At 42.5% G+C, this 10,527-nt stretch overlaps 2 protein-coding genes across 2 annotated transcripts in view; one reads left to right on the top strand and one right to left on the bottom strand.

Moving 5' to 3' along the window:
- sfxn5a (sideroflexin 5a) overlaps window positions 1-2,215 on the top strand; it is a 17,338-nt gene extending 15,123 nt beyond the window's left edge. Inside the window, exon 14 of the mRNA XM_062522800.1 lies at window positions 1,501-2,215. Within this exon, the coding sequence (XP_062378784.1) occupies window positions 1,501-1,578 (78 nt within the window). The 3' untranslated portion in view covers window positions 1,579-2,215. The remainder of the gene's footprint in view (window positions 1-1,500) is intronic.
- A 1,702-nt stretch (window positions 2,216-3,917) lies between these two features.
- Window positions 3,918-10,317, bottom strand: emx1 (empty spiracles homeobox 1). The gene is made up of 3 exons (XM_062522820.1): window positions 9,758-10,317; window positions 7,477-7,661; window positions 3,918-5,299 (listed from the first exon to the last, which is right to left on the bottom strand). Exons 1-3 carry the CDS (start codon window positions 10,101-10,103, stop codon window positions 5,132-5,134), a joined length of 699 nt encoding a protein of 232 aa, XP_062378804.1. The 5' UTR covers window positions 10,104-10,317; the 3' UTR covers window positions 3,918-5,131.
- Between the last annotated feature and the right edge of the window lie 210 nt (window positions 10,318-10,527).

Here is a 10,527-nt window from a genome sequence, read left to right as displayed (position 1 = left end):
ATCTTCATTAAGGCCATGCTAACTATGCGCTTTACAGTCACTGGTACTAAAACACACATCGCAGGAGTTTACGGTACACACCACTATTGCGTACAGTATATTACTGTTCACACCTGTATAGCCTTACTGCCTTGCGTGGTCCTTTATACACCACAAAAGCCTCCTGCACAAAACCACACACCACAACAGCCTCACGTGAATGTGGTGTCTGTAATTATACCACTAATTGATTCTACTGCGTTAGACACACCCCACACTACTGTAGTTGTCAATATAAACCCTAAGCTGTATTCTGCTATAACCATTTTTTTGCATATTACTATTTACTATTAATAGTAAATAATGTAATAATATAATATCATTTTGTTAATTATACTGGAGCCATGTAACTCCACATAACCACCATGCATAGTGTTAATGTCTAAAATGACTCACTGCCTTATTAAGATACACAATACAGCTATCACATTGCAGTGTCAGCATGGGCAAAGAGAGCCATATTCTCTACACAGTGTGACGGCATACGGTATAATCCTACAACACCTAACAATCGCAACAAAACAATCCCGCTGTATGATGTAGATCACAGGACGCTAATACAAGAAGCACACATTGCAGCTCCCACACCCTGCCTTTTAACACGTCTTTAGATTGAAATGTCTTCGGTAATCATCGATTTGTCCATATGGTGGCTGATCCGGAGACATATGTGCTGCTGCCAGACTTTTCTCTCTCTCTCTCTCTCTCTCTCTGAGACTGTCCCTCGCTCGCTCGCTCGTCTCCTCCTTCTCGCTCTCTCTGTTTTTTTTTTTTTTTTACACTTCCTGAAAGGCGTCCAGACGAGAGCGTTCCCCCAAAAACCGCCGCGTTCAGGGCCCTTCTTTTCCAACCGCCGTCCCCAACCTGTCGCCTCGCGCTTTCACACTCCCCGGGATGTCTCCTTGGTCCACCGCACCTCACACTCTCTCTCTCTCTCTCTCTCTCGCTTGTACGCACACACACACACACACACACACACATACACACACACACACACACACACACACACACACACACACACACACACACACACACACACACACACACATTCACTCGGCCATCTGTTTATGGAGAAAATATTGCACGTTTTAACTCTGGCTTGGCTGCTTATCAGCAGGCGCGTCTTATTTCTGTACCCAGCTACTTATATGGAAGTAGATGGCTGTGAATAAATAAATAAATAGATAAATAAATAGATGAATAAATCAAATGTCTGTTTCTGTCTCACTAATGCCCATGATGCTATTTTTATTACCTATATTTTCACTGGATGAAAGCATTTAATAATGTTATGTACCTTGAACAGGGATTATATTTTCCAATATTTTATATATTATACAATATTTAAGTTATAAAGTTTCCATACATGCGTTGGTGTGTATGTGAGATTCAGTGTTTGTATGCATGTATCTGATTCGTAATTATGATATCTCCGTATGTGTCTTTATATTTTGCTCTTAGATCCACGTGTCTTTACTTGAGCCAGAGATTGCTGCTGTGACAGACTGCAAGATCGTGACTTATAACAAGGGTCTCTAATCGGTCAGTCCTTAGACTTAGTCCTGAGTGCCTACCAGCCAAATAAGTAAAGTTTACAACTTCTAACAGAATACCACTGAATTTAAGACACACACACGCACACACATACCTACACACACACACGCACACATGTACCTACACACACACATACACACGCACACACCAGATCTGAGCCAAATTATGCATGAGATATTTGTTGTACCCCGTTAGGTATGTTCATGTCTCTAATCATTCCCAATCTGAAAGGGGAGCAGACTTAAAGCTGTGTAGCTTTTCCGGGCGTCTCTCATGTGAACAAGTGTTGTAGGGATCACATTTACCTTCAGAAAAAGTAGAATTTAGCGCTTGCATTGTGTATTTTTTATTAATGCATTGGATGAATTACATTTAGCAATGTGTGACCGTAACCACCTTTGTAATCTCCTTGCCCCTTTTTGATAACATGTTAATCATTGTAACCATCAGATTAATTTATACTATGAGACCACCTTATAATACTATTGTTTGTATGCTAATCTCAGGATTTAAGTGTGTTAATGCAAATATGTAGCGATATTTTTCATGGTGGATTATATTTTCTTACTAATTCTGAGTTTAACGGGCACTATAACCTTGCATAAATATGTTCAAAACGTAACTGTTTATCTTTATCTTCTATCTTGCCTGTGTGTGTGTGTGTGTGTGAGAGAGAGAGAGTTTAAATCTCTCTTATCATAATCAGCATCACTTTCTCGCCCAGCTGTTTGTTTACTCAGTAGGCATGGCAACGTGTCACGGTCATCTGCAGTGGCGTGGAACAAGACATGAAGCCACATGCTCAGTGAAGTAGAGAACTGCACCACACACACACACACACACACACACACACACACACACATTCACTCACTCAAGTGGCCAACACACACACACACACACACACACACACACACACACACACACACACACACACACACACACATTCACTCACTCAAGTGGCCAACACACACACACACACACACACACACACACACATTCACTCACTCAAGTGGCCAACACACACACACACACACACACACACACACACACACACACACACACACACACACACATTCACTCACTCAAGTGGCCAACACACACACACACACACACACACACACACACACACAAATGCACTTACATGTTTAATACACACTTGCACAAAAATATGGACCCTGAGATTCACCCTTTGCATCTTTCTGGCTGAATTGGTGATAAGTGCAAGTGCTTTGTTTGTGGAGAACAGCTGCAAGGGTGGAGGGGAAGAGTTCCGATACCAATAGATCTGAGGGAGATCTTTTCTTTTTTACTGCTTTAAAGATAAACACAATTTCCGTTTTCCGTAAGAGAATTCCCTATTCCACTTCCACAGAATCTCTCCCTTTTCCCCTCTTTCCACCACTCTCTCCTACCCCCCCCCCCCCCCCCCCCAAGTGTATTGTGGCAGCAGGGGACAGAGGGGTATTCTGAGTAATTGTTTGTTAAGTGGAGCGCTGTGAAGGTGTGGAACTCGTTAGGCATTCTGCCAGCACACACACAAACACCCTTCCTCGCTTTCTCTCTTTCTTTCTCTCTCTCTCACTCACACACACACACAAAGACTCTCATGCACACACACGCACACACACATGCACGAGTCCATACGGAAACCCCTCTACGTATACACACAACTAGCGTTCACTTATGAGCTTGTTTAGTCACTGTTGCTGTTGTGCCTCTTCATCTCCTTTTCCATTACTTGAAGATGGACTGAGAGCAATGATGCTTCAAAGCATTTCCATGTATAGGATGTGTGTGTGTGTGTGTGTGTGTGTGTGTGTGTGTGTGTGTGTGTGTGTACATCCACACCTGGACACCTGGATAGAGTGTCCAGCGTATTCAAAACAAACTTCTGGGCCTTTTTGTGCCTGACACGCTCATTGTGTGGTGAGTGAGTGTGTGAATGTGTGTGTGTGTGTGTGTGTGGTGGAAAGAACATGCATGTCAAACAGTAGTCGTGGTCAACTCTACACATTTAGAGTTCATTTGATGGGTCATTTAACGCTGATGCCTCGTGGTTCCTCTGACAAGACGGCATTAGAGAAGACATTGTGTGTGTGTGTGTGTGCATGTATGTGTGCGTGTGTGTGCATGTGTGTGTGTGTGTGTATGTGTGTGTGTGTGTGTCTGCACACAGGTGGGTTTGAGGGTATGTGATAGTTCAGAGCCCTCCATTAGAGAAATAGTTCTTTTCAGCTGACACAGGAGCCCTCTCACAGTATACTGGCATAAGGCTCCACGCTTTTGATTTTGCCCTATCAAAACAACTGTAAACAGGCTGAGACTTCTGGACTTTTCTCTCTAAAACATCTTTATTTGTTTTTACAACTTTTGTTCTGGAAAATTCATTTGATATTTGTTGGCAAATATTTCACCGTGTGAGAACCAGGGATGGCTAATGTACCAGATAAACACACACACACATGCACGCACACACATACGCACGCACGCACACACACACACACATTCCCATGAAGCACCGCTCATTAATAATAATAATTCACACACACTCATGCAATCATGTCCTATTTACTCTGGCTGATACACATGTGCACTCACACACGCACACTCAAACACATACACACACACACACACAGTAGCATATGCTTGTGCTCTCACTCTTCTCAACACACCCTAGTGTGAACCTGAGCCCAAGTGTTCTTGTTCATGGTCATAGTTTTTCACAAGCAAACAGACACACACACACACACACACACACAGCAATCAGCAACCGTGGGACACCCTCTGCTTAGACACCAATGTGCAAAACAGGGAGGTCAAATACTCAAAGGTCAGGATTACACAGAGGCTGACCTTTCAACTGTGACCTTTGCTCAGCTGTCTATAAACAGTCTATGAAAATGCAGCGGTCTGACCATCAACATGCACCCACACCCACACCCACACACACTCCCACACACACACACACACACTTGCAGTCAGCAAAGACATCCTAGGCTCGGATCATGTTTAGACATCAGCTCTCACGAACCCCCGCAGAGGGTGGACACTATAGTGGACAAATAAACAGATGGGAGAGAAGGAGCTACCCAATGCAAGGACATGGATAAGAGGGAAAATGATGTGTCGTTTCTTTAACCAGATTATTCAATCAGTCAGGAGAATGTCTGAAAATTTGTGGGTACAGAGAGAAAAGATGACAGAATACAGACAAACAGTGTTGCAAGGAACGAAAATAGACAAAGATAGGCATTGAGAGAGAGAAACAGAAAGTGTGTGTCTGTGTGTGTGTGTATGTGTGCGTTTTAGTGGTATTGGTCTCCTGGTTATCTGAACAGTGGCAAGAAGGCTCGCAGAGAGCCTGTAGAATCAGTCTTAGTTCTCCACACACACTCGGTCCTCCAGTGCACATGAAACAGTGTTACAGATCACTAATAACTTTAACATAATAAATAGGGCCCGTCCTTGGTCTTTAGTTGAGGAAGGGGGGAGTAGGGGGGGCGTTTTTTCGGGTGGGACGTCTACGCAGAGGGGGGATTTAGGAGTCGGACGTGACGTCTATGTCCTCGTTGGGGTTCTGTTTGGTGGCGAGACGCCAGCGGTTGATGTGATGGTTCCCCTTCTTCCTCTGGCCGTTGTCCGGTCCTTCTTCCTCCAGCTTCTGACGCTTGTACTTTGTGCGACGATTCTGGAACCACACTTTCACCTGAGGAGGAGAGAAGGAAGAGTTAGCACCATGGGACTTTAACCTTTGGCTCAACAAAAACCCCTTTGCTTAACAAAACTCTTCTTTGTCTAAGTTCCAATGACTTGCATTCCAGGGCAGAAGATAACATTGCAGAATTTTGCCTGCATGTAACAGCTTATAGCATTAAATTTACTCATTTCTGCTACAATCTCTAAGCAAATGTATTTTAGTAGGTCTGGAATTTTACCTGAGTGGTAGCAAACATGGATGATATGCAACTGGTCTGGCATGCTCTAATGTTTAATTGTAGTTGTGAAAATACAGGATATATAAAAGTGTGTCCCTCAATGTCCAAGTCCTCATACCCCCCTTCTTTCATCATTATAGCTGTCGTTGGCTACTATGAAATTGCAGCTCAAACCGTAAATCATAATTGGTCAATGTTCTCTCACTGCCTTCATTCTTCTTTATTGCTTAGCCTGTTTTGCACATATCGCACTTGAGGCTATGCCTTGGTTGGCGGTTGCTGAATGATTGGAATAAAATATGATTGAAATTAAAAATGCTAATTTAAAAATGCGTAGGCTTATTCATATGAAGAATTACGTAATTGCCATGATTACTTGCCAAATCACTTGTACTGTAGCCCTACAGGGAATCAGGAACGCGACTTCAGTGGTCAGTCAAGCCCACTGGCACTGTTCGATACTTATCTGCCAAAGTGCACAAATAAAAAAGTTGGCTATTCGAAAGTACCTACAGGTCATTTATTTAATTTAAACGCTGTAACATAGCCCATTAGCCTGCGGACAATAGCCTCCACGAGCCAAGTAAATAAATCCATCATTCTGTTCTGCACTTTCCGCGCTCTCTCCAGTTCATCCCGAGGTTATCGTTTAAGTGGCCGGGAAGCGGCAAATGTTTTCTTTTCTCTCTCGCATTGCCGGAAACTAATTTGGTTGTGGTAAATCAGTGTTGTACGTTTGTGTGTGAGTGTGTGTTGGTTTAAGTAAAATATCTCTCCGCTTAATTGATTTGCTCAGACAAGACAGGCAGCTATTCAGCTGATTGACAGGCAAAGCAGAGTGAAGTAGGCCTTGGCAAAGTGAGAGGACAGCATTTTATGAATGATTCAAACGCTTTAGCCAACAGCTAAAACAGAAATGCACTCACTTTTCGTGAAGAACTTAATTCGTATTTGAAAAACTCGCAAACCTTTCGCAAAAATACATTTCTATTTCAACTAACCCAATCCTCTACTTCAAAGGTTATAGGCCCGTTTCACTAATCATAGCCTACAATATTCACTCATAAGGTGGACCGATGGAAGATGGTGAACAGATAGCCTACACCATAAACCACTCAATAACCACAATTTATTTATGGCTATACGTGTCGGTATATTTTTTGTAGTCGTCAATTACATTCCAGGAAAAGTAGCGCTACGGCCAACTACGTCCATAAAAATTACAATAAAAAGGCAAAACATTCTCTAGAACTTCGACAACCGATAATTTCATAACTCTTTAAATACATTTTCCATCTTGATGCTGCGCGCTGCGCTGTGTCAGAATTTTAGTCCAGCTGCCCTGCAATTTGGATGTGTAATAACGTTTAATCAAACACGACGACAAAGTATGGTTATATGACAATACTAGGCTATTTCTTCAATTATTTGTAATATTAACGTAATTGCCGTGCTGTTAAATGTTATCATGCCTTTATATTTCTAGGAAATTAATAATAACGTTATTGTACAACGAAATGGGATTTTCTATTTTGCCTGATCAGAAACACATTATTTTATATATTTACAAAAATCTTTTCGACATGCAAGCAAGCTGTGATTATATAAAGAAAAAAATGCATAGAGATATTGGCTCCTAGTTACTGCGGCTTAATTTATATAGGCCACGCAAAATAACTTTCTTACTGAGATGAGTTTGTGTGTATAGCGCTTGAGGAAGAAAATAAACTGGACATAATATTTTTGCCGTGAAGGCAAACACAAGGACTAAAGCCTATCCCGCACTACAATAAATGCTATGATATTTTCGCACTTGTTTGAGGCCTACCCTTCAAACAGCAGCCTACTGAGCCTAAAAGGCGATGCGCGCCTGAGTACTGCGTATGTTTGAGGATGCGCTCATTTTGGGTTCCTGTCTGTTTATGTGCGCTTTCATCTGTGTGGCTACCTGTGTTTCCGACAAGCTCAAGCTGTTGGCGAGCTGCTTTCGTTCTGCTCCCACAACGTAGTGATTCTTCTCGAAGGCTCGCTCCAGACGCAGGAGCTGTGACGGAGAGAATGCCGTTCGAATACGTTTGGGCTTCCGAGCAAACGGCCCGTGCAGGAGTAGGGCGTCTTGGGAAACGTCGTTTCCTGAAAAGAAGAAAGAAAAAAACAAACAATTAGAATCCAGAGGGTCCAGCTCCGGGAATGTGCACAAGGTATTTCGACGCAGTGAAGTGGAAACGGGCGCAGCACGAGGTCAGGTGGCCCTGTGGTAAAGCCGTTCGCTCATTAACCTCCCACTGCACTGAATATGCCGGAAGCAGTCGGAGGGCGCAGAACTGGTAGAATCTGTAAGCACTACACCATCGTGGCAGTTATGCTTGTTGCACAATATATAGGCCTATATATTTTAAATAATAGGTCTACTTCTAATAACTGCATGGTATTGTCTTGTGTTGCATCAGGCCTCCCGTATGGGCACTTAGGGCCTACAAGCTTACGATTTGCTATGCATATCTTGAGCTGCAGTATAGGCAAAGTTTAGGGCCCGATGTTGCACATTAATATTTGACACTACCCAATGTCCCTCGAAAGGCTATTTGATTTATTTTGATTATTTTAATCACACCCATTATTTTAAAAGGCGTATACTGCAGCCCTACGTGCAATGGATAATATGTTTTAAATATCAACCTGATCTACAAATCACTGTCCACAAATGGTACTAATAAACAATAGGAAAATGTCACCGCGTCCTAAGCAGTCAAGCGCAAACAATATGTTACACTTGTATGAGTGGTGTTTAAGAACCACAGGGACCATTCGACTGCGCTCATTAAAATCTAAATCTTAATCTGTGGTTTTATTATAGCTCGTAAGTTATTGCTGACACTAAGTGTATTAAAATACAAAACAGTGATAACTAAGATAATCTAACAGCAGCCAAGGCCATTTGTAATTTAGATGCGGTCATGCAGTCGTGAGGTATAGGCCTATATTCTGAAGAGGCGATATATTCTACTCTTAATGTAGAACTGTATGCTAAAGTTGGCCACGCCTAAAATCTATTATTTAATTTATTAAATTTGATTTGGATTGCAGAGATTTTTGCCCAAGTGCAGTTTATACAACAACAGTAGCCTATCAATGACCGGTGGCTAATATAAGTAAACAATGTTGTCAGCTGTATTCGCCCAAATTAAATGTGAATGGATATTCATAAATCATCTGAAAACACACTTGCATATTTACTTTTGTGAATTAGTTCGACTAGATAGGTTTAAATCTGCAACATGCAAGTGTTAAACTGCACACAGCCTACATGCGTAATTTGTCTGTGTGAGCAATAGGATTAAGCACTAAACACAACCATAGACTGAAGCATTGCATTATCATACTAATTAATGAAGTCTGTAATCCCGTAATCTTCCAATAATTACAGTGTAGGTGTAAGATATGTGTTCATCCCAGGTTAGGAAATACCTAGAAATCGACCTGACAATTTCGAAAGGCAAAACACAACCTCTTGGTGACCTGCTGCTCTTAAGATCCGGGATGTCCACATGAAGATACATTCTTCTCCCCTCTGTGTCTTCCTCTTCTATTACTAATACTACCCTATTTTGGACCGATTTTATTTTTTCTGTGGCAACACACGCTCCCGTATACCAGCGCATGAGCTGGTTTAGCCCCGGGGGTCTGTGAGAGGGAGCAGACTGCTTGGCAAACCTGCGCCCTCGGGCGACTGGCTAATCGTACATTTTCATTACAGCTCGCGACACAAAACAATTCCCGCTATCTGTGCCTGGTCCTGCCACCACCTCGGAAGTACTGCCACCGGCACATGACGGAGAGCGCTGGAACAACATTTTAGATAAAATATGCTATACGAGCGACTCTCCTCGGAACAAAGACATTTTCAAATGGATAGCCCATAGCACAACAAAATCATGACAGGAGAATGAAAAGCATCTTAACATTTATATTATTATTATTATTATTATTACAGTTATTATTATTATTACTTCTATTATTATTATTAATCATCATAATATTTACTCTACTACTAATAGGCTAATAATAATTGATCTCTTGACCTGCATGCACACTAACAGTGGCTTATAATGTAGCCCACAGCTTGCCGGGGAAAATGTGGATGAGGAGCACACGTCAATTGAAAATATTAAAATATTACAATCTTTAAAAAATACGAATAAAAATAAAGGACAAGTATGCCTGCTTACCTTGGAATCTGTGACTAAAGAATCTGTTACGTAAGACCCACGGGTAGAAGTTGAGTGGCTCCCGGTGCTGTGTGCTGAAGAAGTGCGGGTGCTGTAGGTGTGCACTGCCGAGCTGGTGGGGGTGCACGGTGAGAGACGGATGGCTGACGGTCTCCGGGAACACCAGCTCCGGATTCGGATAGAGAGACCGGCTCGTTGGATGTTGATAGCCACTCATGAAACCGTCGGTCGGCGTTGAGGTGTAGCTGAGCGCTGTTGGCCGGATAGGTTCGTCGGCAGTCATCGGGCTCTCCTTTGCTACCAACGATTCAATAGTAAAACAACGCTTTCCAGCTGTGGGAAACATTCTCAATAGTCCTTGCAGATCCGAGCGAAGTCCAGCAGAAGACACACACTCACCTTCACTTAATTTATATTATTTGGTTTTACATAGATGCCGTATCACATAGAGTTATGGTGCAAACCACGGAGTTCTGTGGCATGAAAGTGTCTTTGCAGGACAGTTTGAAGCCCCTACAAGTCAGTGCAATTCATATGTTCAGAAGCCATTCCAGAAAAGTGAAAAGTGCGCTGAGAGGCGCAAGGTCCTGGAAGACCCCAGCTCATGTCACACCAGACGCGCTGTGATTGGGCGGACTCACCTGCCACTCAGAGCTGTTAAGCTACACCTGGCTTTTAAATGTGGGAGTAGGCGGAGTTTACATTCATTTGAACGCAATAATGAGCATAATTAGTTTAATTACGGACTCTGGCATTACTGGATTACTGCT

The sequence above is a fragment of the Sardina pilchardus genome, chromosome 20 (assembly GCF_963854185.1).
Source record: "Sardina pilchardus chromosome 20, fSarPil1.1, whole genome shotgun sequence".
Classification (NCBI taxonomy): domain Eukaryota; kingdom Metazoa; phylum Chordata; class Actinopteri; order Clupeiformes; family Clupeidae; genus Sardina; species Sardina pilchardus.
This window is presented reverse-complemented; position numbering and strand designations above follow the sequence as displayed.